Genomic DNA, 12,934 nt, shown 5'->3' on the forward strand with positions numbered 1-12,934 from the left:
GGCCAGATATATGAAAAGATGCCCAGTGTCACTGATCATCAGGGAAAAGCAAATCAAAACCACAATGAGATAACACCTTCCACCTGTCAGAATGGCTTTTATCAAAAAACAAAAGATAACAAATGCTGGCGAGGATGTGGAGCAAGGAAACCCTTGTTCTGTTTTAGTAGGAAGGTAAACTGATGCAGCCACTATGGAAAACAGTATGGAGGTTCCTCAAAAAATACAAAATAGAACTATCACATGATCTAGCAATCCCACTTCTGGATATATACCCAAAGTAAATGAAAACAGGATAATGAAGAAATATCTGCACCCCCATGTTCACTGCAGCATTATTCACAATAGTCAAAATATGAAAACCACCAAATGGTCAATGGATCAATGAATAAGGATGTGATATATATATATTTATAATACACATGTACACACACACACACACACACACACACACACACACACACACACACACACACACACACACACACACACACACACACACACACACACACACACACACACACACACACACACACACACACACACACACACACACACACACACACACACACATATATATATATATAAAAAACATATAGGGACTTCCCTGGTGGTCCAGTGGTTAAGAATCCGTCTCGCAATGTTGGGGATGCCGGTTTGATCCCTGGTTGGGGAACTAAGATCCCACATGCCACAGGGCAACTAAGCCCATGCGCCATAACTAGAGAGAAGCCCGTGCACGCACTGCAACGAAGCGAACAGCCCAAGCGCCGCAATGAAAGATCCCACGTGCCAAAACTAAGACCCGACACAGCCAAAAACACAAATAAATATTTAAAAAATAAAATGTAAACACATACATATAAATACACACACCATGAATATTAATCAGACATAAGGCAATCCTGCCATTTAATACAGCATAGATCAACCTGGAGGACATTAGGCTAAGTGAACTAGGCCAGACAGAAAAAGACAAATACTGTATGATCTCACTCATTTGTGGAATCTAAGAAAAAGTTGAGTTCACAGAAGCAGAGTGTCGAACAGTGGTTACCAAGGGCTGGAGGGTGGGGAAAATAGGGAGGTATTGGTCAAAAAATACCAAGTTGCACTTAATGTTGAATGACTAAGTCTAGAGATCTAATGATGATGATGAGAGTTAATGATACTGTACTGAATACTGGAAATATACTACGAGAGTAGACTTCAGGTGCTCTCATCACAAAAGAAAGGTAACTGTGTGAGAGGATAATGTTAATTAGCTTGATTGCAGTAATCATTTCACTATGTAGAGGTGTATCAAATCATGTTGTACACCTTAAATATATACAATTTTTATTTTTTAAAAAAGAATCTTACAAAATAGAGAAAAAGAGTTTAGCTTACCTGGGCAAGAAGAATATTTATGACTTCTTCATTTTCATTCATTTCTTCTTTGGAAACATCCTCCTTTGAAAGACTGGCTATCTCTTGTGCAATCTTGGTTTCACACTCCTGTCAAGTGAGAGAAATGAAAAGCACTGGTCAGCCTACTGTTAACACATTCAACAAATTCACACCATCACCAGTCCAGAAGTTTCCTTCTCACCTCCTAGAACTGAAAAAATAAGAGTGACACAGCCAGCTGAACCATCTGGACATATGGGCATCTGCTAACTGGGCTTTGGAAATAATGTGTGGATCTCAGTCTGTGGCTGCACTGGAAGAAAAATGTTCAATTTTAATGTGCTCAGCATTTCTGGAACCCTCCCACATAAATTACCTTCTGTAATACTTTTTTTTTTGGAGGGGGTTGATTTTAAGCATACAGTTCAAGTGGTTTTGACAACTGTATACATACAGTCAAGTAACCACCATCACAATCACGACACTGAACATCTCCATCACCACGAAGTGCCCTTGGGCTCTTGCACCATCTGCTGCCCCTGGCAACCACTAACCTGCTTTCCACTGCTCTGGTTTTGTCTTTTCTTATGTTTCATATAAACTGAATTAATCAGTAAGTAGTCTTTTTTATCTGGCACATTGCTAATTTTGATTCATCTATTTTGTCGTTTGTATCAGTAGTTTACCGAGTAATATGCCATGATGTGAATGTACTCCAATTTGTTCATCCATTCACCCACCAGCTGATGGACATTTCGGTCCTTTCTAGTTTTGAGCAATTTTAACAAGACCTGTTATGAACACTGTGCATTTGCTTTGTGTGGGTCTGTGCCTTCTTCTGTTAGGTAAATACCTAGGAGTGGGATTGCTGGGTCAGATGGTAACCTCATGCTTAACTTTAAAAGAAAATGCCAACTGTTTTCCAAAATGATTGAACCAAGAGCAATACAGGAGAGTTCCACCTGCTCCACATTCTTGTCAGCACTTGGTATTTTTAATTTTAGTCATTCTGGTTGGTGTGTAGTAGTATCTCGTGATTTTAAGTTGTATTTCCTTAATGACTAATGATGTTCAGCATTTTCACATGTGCTCATTTACCATCCATATATAATCTTCAGTAAAGTGCCTGTTCAAATTTTTGCCTTTTTAAAATTGAATTGTTATTGTAACAAATGTACCACTCTGGCAGGAGATGCTGATAATGAGGGAGGCTAAGCATGAGGGGGGAAGGGGTATATGGGAACTCTCTGTACCTTTCCCTCAATTCTGCTATGAACCTAAAACCGTTCTAAAAAAATAAAGTTTAAAAAAAATTGGTTTAAGAGTTTTTTATACATACTAGTTCAAGTCCTTTATCAAGTGTGTGTTTTTTGCAACTATTTTGTCAAAGTCTCTGGCTTGCATATTCATCTTCTTAATATCTTTTGAAGAGCATGTTTTGATGAAATGTAATTTACCAAATTTTTCTTTCATAGTTCAAGGACCTTGTGTCCTATTTAAGAAATCATTCAAACAGCTCATACAACTCAGTAACAAAAAAAACAAAAAACCCAATCAAAAATGGGCAGAAGGGCTTCCCTGGTGGTGCAGTGGTTGAGAGTCCGCCTGCCGATGCAGGGGACACGGGTTTGTGCCCCGGTCCGGGAAGATCCCACATGCCGCTGAGTGGCTGGGCCCGTGAGCCATGGCCGCTGACCCTGCGCGTCCGGAGCCTGTGCTCCGCAACGGGAGAGGCCACAACAGTGAGAGGCCCGCGTACCACCAAAAAAAAAAAAAAAAAAAAAAAAAAGGGCAGAAGACCTAAATAGACATTTCTCCAAGGAAGAAATACAGATGGCCAACAGGCACATGAAAAGATGAAATCATCATCGCTAATTATTAGAGAAATGCAAATTAAAACTACAATGAGGTACCACCTCACACTGGTCAGAATGGCCATCATTAAAAAGCCTACAAATAATAAATGTTGGAGAAGGTGTGGAGAGAAGGGAACCCTCCTACACTGTTGGTGGGAATGTAAATTGGTGCAGGTTCCTCTAAACACTGAAAAATAGAGTTGCCATATGATCCAGCAATCCCATTCCTGGGCATATATCCAGACAGAACTATAATTTGAAAAGATACATACACCCCTATGTTCACAGCAGCACTATTCACAATAGCCAAGACATGGAAACTACCTAAATGTCCACTGACAGATGGATAAAGATGATGTGGTATATATATAAAGGAATATTACTCAGCCATAAAAAAAAGCCATTTGCAGCTACGTGGATAGACCTAGAGATTATCATACTAAGTGAAGTAAGTCAGAAAGAGAAAGACAAATACCATATGTATCACTTATATGTGGAATCTAAAACATGACTCAAATAAACTTATCTACGAAACTGAAACAGACTCACAGACATGTGGTTGTCAAGGGGGAGAGGGGTAGGAGAGGGATGATGGATTAGGAGTTTGGGATTAGCCGATGCAAACTAGTATATATATAGGATGGATAAACAACAGGGTCCTACTGTATAGCACAGGGAACTATATTCAATATCCTGTGAAAAACCATATGGAAAAGAATATGAAAAAGAATATATATAAAAAATATATATATATATATAAAGAATATATATACATATAACTGAGGTACTTTGCTGTACAGCAGAAATTAACACAACACTGTAAATCAACCATACTGCAATAAAATTTAAAAAAAAATCACTGCCTCAGCCAAAGTCAGTAAGATCTTCTCCTCTGTTTACTTCTGGAAGTTTTTTTAGGTCTTAGTGTATGATTCATTTGGAGCTAATTTTTGTATATGTTGTGTGGAAAGAGGGAAAAAGTCAGGTTCTTTTTTTTTTTTTTTTTTTGCATATAAATATCCAATTGTTCCAGCACCATTTGTTGAAAAGAAAATCCTTCCCTAGTCAATTGTCTTCGCATCTTTGTTGAAAATTAACTGCCCACACATGTGTTGGTCTATTTCTGGACTTTCTTTTCTATATATCTATCCTTATCCAATATCGACTGTCTTGATTACTATAGCTTTACAGTAAGTCTTAGTATCAGGTAGTGTGAGCCCTCCAATGTTGTCCTTTTTCAAAACTGTTTAGGCTATTCTAGGTCATTTGTATTTCCACACAGATTTTAGAAGAGCTTGTTAATTTCTACCAAAATCACCTGTTTAGATTTTGAATGGAATTGAATCCACAGATCAATTTGGAAAAACCTAACATCTTAACAATATTGAGATATAAATATATTTTTAATTTATGTCTTTTTTTTAGGTTCACTATCCAATAGTTCATTGCGAATATACAGAAATACAGTAGACTTGTACATCTGATCCTGTATGCTACAGTGTCGCTAAAGTCACTTATTCGATTTTGTACAGATTCCTTAGGATTTTATATAGAGACAATAACATCATCTACGTATAAAGACTGATTTCTCTCCAATCTGTATGCCTTTTTTTCTTGTTTTAGTGCACTGGCTAGAACGACCTCCAGTACAATGTTGAATAGAAGTGGTAAAAGCAGAAATCCTTGCTTGTATACCCAATCTTAGAGGAAAGCATTCAGACTTTCACCATTAAGTACAACGTAAATCAGAGATTTTTTCTGTAAGTGCCCTTTATCGGGCTGAAAGGCAGTGACTGCGAGTTTCTGTCACAAGTTAAGTGTCAAATTCTGCCAAATGCTTTCTCTGCATCTACTGACACGATCTTGTGGTTTCTTATTTTTAGTCTGTTAATATAATGAGTTATATTCTTCTATCCTTAAAAGTCATTTATTCCTCAAAGTTTAAATCAACTTGATGGAACCTTTGGAGCACTTTGTGAATTAACAAGCAGACATGAAAAGATAGCATCGGGCTTCCCTGGTGGCGCAGTGGTTGAGAGTCCGCCTGCCGATGCAGGGGACGTGGGTTCGTGGCCCAGTCCGGGAAGATCCCACATGCCGGCGAGCGGCTGGGCCCGTGAGCCATGGCCGCTGAGCCTGCGCGTCCGGAGCCCGTGCTCCGCAACAGGAGAGGCCACAACACTGAGAGGCCCGCGTACCGCAAAAAAAAAAAAAAAAAAGATAGCATCAAGAAACTGGCAAAGTAGAGGTAATCCATCCCTTTCTATATTGGCTCTGGTTTGCTATGTCACAATTCCTTTATCCAAGAGAGATGCAGGAACAAGAGAAAGGAAGCCGAGCCCACGTGAGCCTGTCCTGGGTCAGAGACCCTTCATTAAAGGCTGATGGGCAATGCCACATGGTGGACAGTGACCAGAGGAGGACTGGTTGGTCTGTCACTAAAACCTGATTCCAGGCCGAATCATGAAGGGAATAATTAATTAATTAAAAACAGGCACTGGAAGCAAAAGATAGATAATCTGGCAAGTGGGGAAAAAGGAAGAAAAATACGCAGAGGGCGTCTGCTAGTCCTAGAGTGCAGGTGTAGAAACTCCATCACAGCTTCCTTCCTGACAAAGCTATCCCCACATAAGTGCAAACTGCTGCCCTCGAAGCAACATGGGTTGTCTTGTCTTTTAGCAAAACCACAACTGCGACCCACCATGGACCATGCTGTCCCACTCCGACAAATGCTAACTCATGTTCCTTGGAAGTGCTCTTTGGACCCTGGCATTGAATCTGCCCATGGGTTGTAAGAGGGTCCAGAGATTTAGGACCTCAGCCTTGGCGTGGCTGGGAAACTCAGAGTCCCAGCGCCAAGCAACACACACTAAACTAGAGAGAGACCAACAGTCTGGCTCACGAACCCCAAGCTCATCATGAGACACACGCCACCCTGCCTGTTACCAGGTAAAGAAAGCCCCTCCTGATCTTCGGTACCTCCATGTGTTTCTAAAGAGCTGACTCAAAGCCCTCAAACTCCCCTGCAGTCTTTGAAACATATCACCATCTGACTGCTTCTCACGCCTGGAAACCTGTTCACAGGTACAACCAAGCAGGAAATGACAAAACATCTTTTAGCCAAACAGTCTGTTTAATTAAAAAACTCAACTTTCTAAATTAAATGAAGCATTTCCCTGATACCAAGCTGAAGGATCAATAATCCAGAAGTAGGAACATGTGAACAAATCTCCCATAAGGGAACTTTCCCTCAAAAGGTATTTACACTGGGTTGGCCAAAAAGGTCGTTCAGGGCTTCCCTGGTGGCACAGTGGTTGAGAGTCTGCCTGCCGATGCAGGGGACACGGGTTCGTGCCCCGGTCCGGGAAGATCCCACATGCCGCGGAGCGCCTCGGCCCGTGAGCCATGGCCGCTGAGCCTGCACGTCCGGAGCCTGTGCTCCGCAACGGGAGGGGCCACAACAGTGAGAGGCCCACGTACAGCAAAAAAAAAAAAAAAAAAAAAAGGTCGTTCAGCTTTTTTTTTTCCAAACAAAAACCCGAACTTTTCAGCCAACCCAATATAAATTGGGTCGTACTTTAAAAAAATAACTTAAAATGCTATATAAAAGATTCCAGTGCACTCTTTTTACATTTCATTATAAACATGATGTGCCAAAATAATAAATTTACTCACTTGTCTTTTAGCTTCTCTCAGTTTTCTTTTGAGGGCTGTCAAAATTCTTTGTACTTCCCATAATCTTTCCTCTTTAGATAAATCCTTTATCCCACCCTGAAGATCTCGATGTAAACAGTTCAAAAGAAACTCCTAGAAAGTAACACACCACACACTGTAAAGGATTCCATGTCTTGTCATCTTAAAATAAAACCACATGCAATTTCTAAAAATGCAGAATCAACTACTTTTCAATTATCATTAAAAAAATGACATAATGCACGAATTGTTTTTTCAAGGCTATGACTGAAAAATCATCTTTATTTTTTCTGCCTGAGCATTGGGCTCTAATCCATCAATTTACAATGTTTCCCAGTAGTCCATTCACATCCCTTCCTCCAACACATCAACTACTAAGAAACGGGAGCTCAGAGCAGACAAAAGGGAAGAAAGGCAAGCAGGGATTTGATAACTTGTATGCAAACAAAAGATGTAATAATTATCAAATGTAAGTAAACGTCTTAGCCTTGAATTTCTTATTGAGCTTGCCAAACACACACAACCAAATGGCACTGTTTCAGTAGCACAGTGGGAAAACAAAGGATTTGGGGTCAAATCCTGGCTCTTCAGCTTAGTCATCAGGTGACACAGCATAAGTTATTTAACTTCTCCAAATTTCATTATTCTTATCTGTACAATAAGGCCAATAAAGCAGCCTTGTCCAGATAAGCTAACATTTTTGGACTGCTTACAACATACCTGGCACCATGGTGAACGTCTTTAACACATTATTTAATTTAAGGTTATCTTCAATCAAACCTAGAGAGGACTCAGTTTTACATGCAACCCCCGAGGCTTCAGGAGGTGAAGCAACGTGCCTAATTAGGAGCGGAGCAAGAGTTTAAGCCAGGTCTTCTGACTCCCAAACCTGTGCTCTGTCCACTACGATGTTCTGCCGCCAACTGGCAGGACACAGTGCCAGATGGGAAGTTCTGGCTTCAGTGTGCCATGAAGAGTGTGCCTGACACAGCTCCAGACACACAGGAAGTGTTCAAGGAACAGGAGGCCATCGTCCTCAGCACTGCAGTCTCCCACAGGGTCAGAGCGAGGGCTGGCTCTGGGGGCCGGGAGGGGGGCTGCACGCACCTGTCTTCTTATCTCCTCCTTGATGCTCTCCTGGGTCTCAGGCAGTGTGGGCATCGTGGCCATGTTAGACCATCGCAGAGGTTTCGTCACTTGCTTCAGTGTCACATTTCCGAAAAGCTCTTGCACGTGTGTGAAAAACACATATAGGACACGATTGCTAATCTAAAAAAAAAAAAAAAAAGAAAAGATTTGCAAGAAAAATATTAAAATTATCATTTCATTTCATTTGTGTCTGTTGCCTAAGTGCATCCTCAGTAGGGACTAGACACGTTTTGCTAATTAGTGGCCAATTTAAAGAAGAGAATGAGAAAGTATGGACTCAGCACTATGAGGAACTGCGGGGAAAAAGCCAAGAAATGGATGCAGAGGCCAATGATCATCAATCTGTTCTGTTTTAGCACCATAACATTAACTGATTTTTTTAATCTTATGTTCTTTATTTTCAAGTTACTGTGATATATTTTAACACATGCAACTGGATCTACTAAGGAACAAAGGAGCCTGCAGCTGCAGAGCTGGGCTGAGTGTGGTAGCGGGGGCTCCAGAGACGAATGCTTCTGGGCAGACTCCAGAGCCCGTGTTTAAATAGATGCTCCAATGCTAAGAGACCAGGAAGTTAGGCTGGCTAAAAAGCTAATAAAAGAAATTATTTCCTACCTAACACTTATTCTGATAACACACCTGAATCTTCTGTGATACCTACACCCCTACTACTGTTATATTAAGTAACAATGTAATATTTACCAAATTCTGAAAACTTGACTAATATGAAATTTGAGAAACATTTTGCTTCCAAAATATAATCAACAAGCAATGAAGGAATCTTCAGTGAAAGAAAGTACACTCTTATATGTAACGGTGTGTTATAACAGTGACCGATAATAACCTGGTATATTGGCCAAAAAGGCTTAAAATAAAAACTATAACCCCATCTCATGTTTTGCCCTTTGTTTTTGGCCTGAGTGAAATATCAGTAACTCCAATTAAAGGAAAACACATGCTCTACGCAAGCACCAAGTGAGCAGCAGAAAACGAAGGCCAGGAATATATGTTGTAAAGAGACACCAATAACACACCACCCACCTCTCTGAAATGCCTCCTCAGATTAAGATTCTGTAAAATACTGTATCTACACCTCTTCATGAAGTCCTCAGGTCAAACCCCTGACCAAATGAATAACGTTAGGCCCCCTTGAGCCTGAGTCTGTATGTGTGTGTGATATGACTAAGCAGTAATGCTATTTGATGAAGTAACTGAAATCCTTGAAACACTGCAGATGAACTGTAACTGCAGGAACCTCGGGTTCCTCTTCCACTAAGGACAGGTCACTGTCATCAGGAACTGCTCACAAACCACACCAAAGGCTGGACAATATTCAAATTTCACAGCCACAGCTAAAAGGCCAACATGCTCATTACCTTACATGCCAACACTGTCCACACTGTGAAAGAAAAAGGCCAACATTCAGGCTAACCCCTTACCCACCGTTCCTGGTTCACTGCTTGGTATGTGACTCAGCAACAGGAAACCCTCCCTGCATCCCCAGGGCTGGCCGTGTACCTGGACAGTCGGGCTGAGCACTATAGAAATGTTCTGGATGTTCATTTTTGTTTCCAGCTCCTTGGCGATAACGTGGTCCATGTGCACGATCAGCCAGGAGACCAGCAGACGGTTACACTCGGGCAGCTCCTCCAGCAGGTGCTGGAACTCCTGCACCTTCTCGCCCTCCGAGCTCCGCCCACAAGCCTCTTCAAAGCGGGGCAGCAGCTCCTTGGTCAGCAGGTTCTCGGGCAGGTCCCGCAGGTATTGCTTCAGCAAACTGGCTACAGTGTTAGGCTCATACTCTTCCAAGTTTGGAGACTCCTCTCCGTCATAGGCTGCTTTCAGCTCATCCACCTTGGATTTAATTCCTTAGAATATTCGAATTCAAAAGAGAAAAAAAAAAAAAATCAAACACACAGCTTTTTTCCCCAGTGTGCCTACCCCTGGGGGAGATCAGAGAAGGGCCATCCTGACCACATGAAGCGTTAATCTGCACACGGTTCATACAATTCCTCCATTAAAGCAGATAAAAGACTACACTTAGAGGATGAATTTAACCAAAAGCTAAATGATAATGGACAAACTCAATACTCAAAACAAAAGTCAGAGTAACCACAGAAACATCAAGCAAATATGCCAATCGATTCAGGGAAAAAAACTGTTTTTTATTTAAAGATAGGTAGGTAAAAATTCAGGCAAAAATTAAACTACAATCCAAGCATATGCCTTGTTCTACATGAGCGGCCAACTGCTTTTCCTAACTAGTCACAAGACTGACAACATAAAATACAACTCAGTACATACAAGCACGTTACAAAAAGTTGTGGGTGACTACTCTTTTGTAAGTGAAAATTGTATCATAAATGCAAAAGGTGAGTTCACTATCTAAACAAACTCTTTGATAATTATTCATTACATAATACCCATCTAATTTCTAAGTTTAAGTTCTTTACATGTTTTCTTAATCTGAAACAGGGTTAGAATAAAAGAAAAGTGAAATTTTGGGTTACTAAAATTGAATTGTTTTGCTTTTCTTACTGGACAGAAACACACACAAATGTTTTTCAGACACTAAGTATTTTAGATTTTTAGTCCAATGTGCATTTAAGTGACATAATTCAGTGACGCTGATGGCTCATGAGAACACAAGGTAGCTTTCTGTTGTTTTCAATACTTAAAACTTTAGGCCAACACAACAGAATACTATTCAGCTATAAAAAAGAATGAAATCCTGCCATTTGCAACAGCATGGATGGACCTAGAGGGTGTTACGCTATGTGAAATAAGTCAGAGAAAGACAAAATACTTCATGTGTAGAATCTAAACAAATAAAACAAACTATATTTTGAATATAACAAAAAAGAAACAGACTCACAGATACAGAGGACAAACTAGTGATTACCAGAGGGGAAAGGGGAGGGGTGAGGGGCAAGTGAGGGGTAGGGGATTAAGAGGTACAAACTACCATGTATAAAATAAATAAGCTACAAGAATATATTGTACAGCACAGGGAATATAGCCAATATTTTACAACTATAAATGGAGTATAACCTTTAAAAATACTGAATCACTATGCTGTATCCCTGAAACTTACGTAATTTTGTACATCAACTATACTTCAATTTAAAAAAAACTTGAGGCCAATTATTGGAAACAAGCCACAAACTAAGGCAGACAGATTGTAATGGTGAACACAAACACTCGAGTGTCACCTAGTCTGAGCAGCATTTTACAATCAATAGTGCTTACATCTGGGCTCTGACATTCCTTATGTGAAAACCTTTTAATGCCATCACAATAAATCAGTAACTTAATCTAGCACTGACAAAATGAAGTCAACAACTCCAAATAGGAGATAATAATATGAATCTTATTTTTGTGTAATCTTTATTTTGAGGTGGAAAAGTTAGAAAATAATTCCTTTTTTTTTTTTACTTTTATGAGTAAAACATGGTGTGTGGTAATTTTAATTGAAATTCTTGACGAAGACCTCCTCTCTCTCTCACATACATTTTATAGATTTGTAAATTTCCCCCAACAGTGCCTGCCCAGAAAATTGCACAAGTGAAAAGTGCACAAATTTCCAGGTACAGAAAGAGCATACGCAAAATCACAGATTAGCTTTAAAACTGGAACTTATATATGGATAAGTGAGAATCAGAGTTCTCCACCAGAAAACAATACTGTTAGCATTCAAAAAGAAAAGTCACAGCCATAAACTCTGTAGTCCAGAGTGCTGAATGCAGCATTTTGCCAGAGCTTCAAAAATAAATACAAAATTGATCAAAGCAGCAGCTTGGCCTCTAAGGAGCCAACAACCAGGGGAGCAGCTCAGTTTGAACACTGTGACACGTGAATTCAGAGAAGGAGTCCCACACCTCTGACTCCAAAAGAATGCAAACATCAAAAATAGGTCAAAGATTGGGCTTCCCTGGTGGCGCAGTGGTTGAGAGTCCGCCTGCCGATGCAGGGGACACGCGTTCGTGCCCCGGTCCAGGAAGATCCCACATGCTGCAGAGCGGCTGGGCCCATGAGCCATGGCTGCTGAGCCTGCGCGTCCGGAGCCTGTGCTCCACAACAGGAGAGGCCACAACAGTGAGAGGCCCACATACCGCCAAAAAAAAAAAAAAAAAAAAAAAGGTCAAAGACAAAAGAATCCTTTGAACAAAGCTGTAGGAACTCTTCAGAGAAACTTTCACGTAAAACAAAATTTCTTCACACCTATCAAAATCACGTGAGAGAAGCAGCTATGTTAGTACTGTGTAGATCTTTAAAAATCCATCATAAATTTTTCTTAAAAGGCAAGTTTCAAATTCATTTAAATATGTTTATTTTTATGTAACTAAGGACTTATAAATTCAAATTCAGTGCCTAATTCATTTATCTTATTTTCTATAAAATAGTAGCATTTTAGCCAAAACACTCTTAAATGATAACATGTTATCTGTGGGATTATGTAAAGGTCTCCCCAATGATCAAACATGTTGGCCCTTTCTTAACAAAGCTTAAATATCAAATCCACCTTCTAGAAATGTGCATGAACCAATTAAATGGAAAAACTAAATCTAGTCTCTTTATTCTAAATGTGTATGATTTAACTCATCATGAAATATGCATGAGCAACAGTGAATGTTATAGCCTCAAGGTCCAGGACCAAGACACTGAACCACGGGAACATGATGACAACAGCACGGATGCCACACAGGTCAGGACTTGCATCCCACACCAACACGAAGCCACCCTGCTCTGTAGGAAACAGAGTCTTCTACTTTAGACAGCATGCATTTTCCTTGATTTTAGACACCCAATATGAATTACTTTCCTGCCAGTATGAAATGTAAGTTTTC

General features: G+C 40.1%; 1 protein-coding gene across 2 annotated transcripts in view; it reads right to left on the reverse strand.

Moving 5' to 3' along the window:
- Window positions 1-12,934, reverse strand: part of RALBP1 (ralA binding protein 1) — a 45,491-nt gene that overhangs the window by 6,489 nt on the left and 26,068 nt on the right. For both annotated transcript variants that reach the window (XM_081252228.1, XM_081252227.1), the window contains exons 4-7: window positions 9,606-9,955; window positions 8,046-8,207; window positions 6,921-7,052; window positions 1,390-1,497 (exon numbers count right to left, since the gene is read on the reverse strand). In XM_081252228.1, the coding sequence (XP_081108354.1) occupies window positions 1,390-1,497; window positions 6,921-7,052; window positions 8,046-8,207; window positions 9,606-9,955 (752 nt within the window). The remainder of the gene's footprint in view (window positions 1-1,389; window positions 1,498-6,920; window positions 7,053-8,045; window positions 8,208-9,605; window positions 9,956-12,934) is intronic.

Source organism: Mesoplodon bidens (genome assembly GCF_964165515.1).
Source record: "Mesoplodon bidens genome assembly, chromosome: 13".
NCBI classification, from domain to species: domain Eukaryota; kingdom Metazoa; phylum Chordata; class Mammalia; order Artiodactyla; family Ziphiidae; genus Mesoplodon; species Mesoplodon bidens.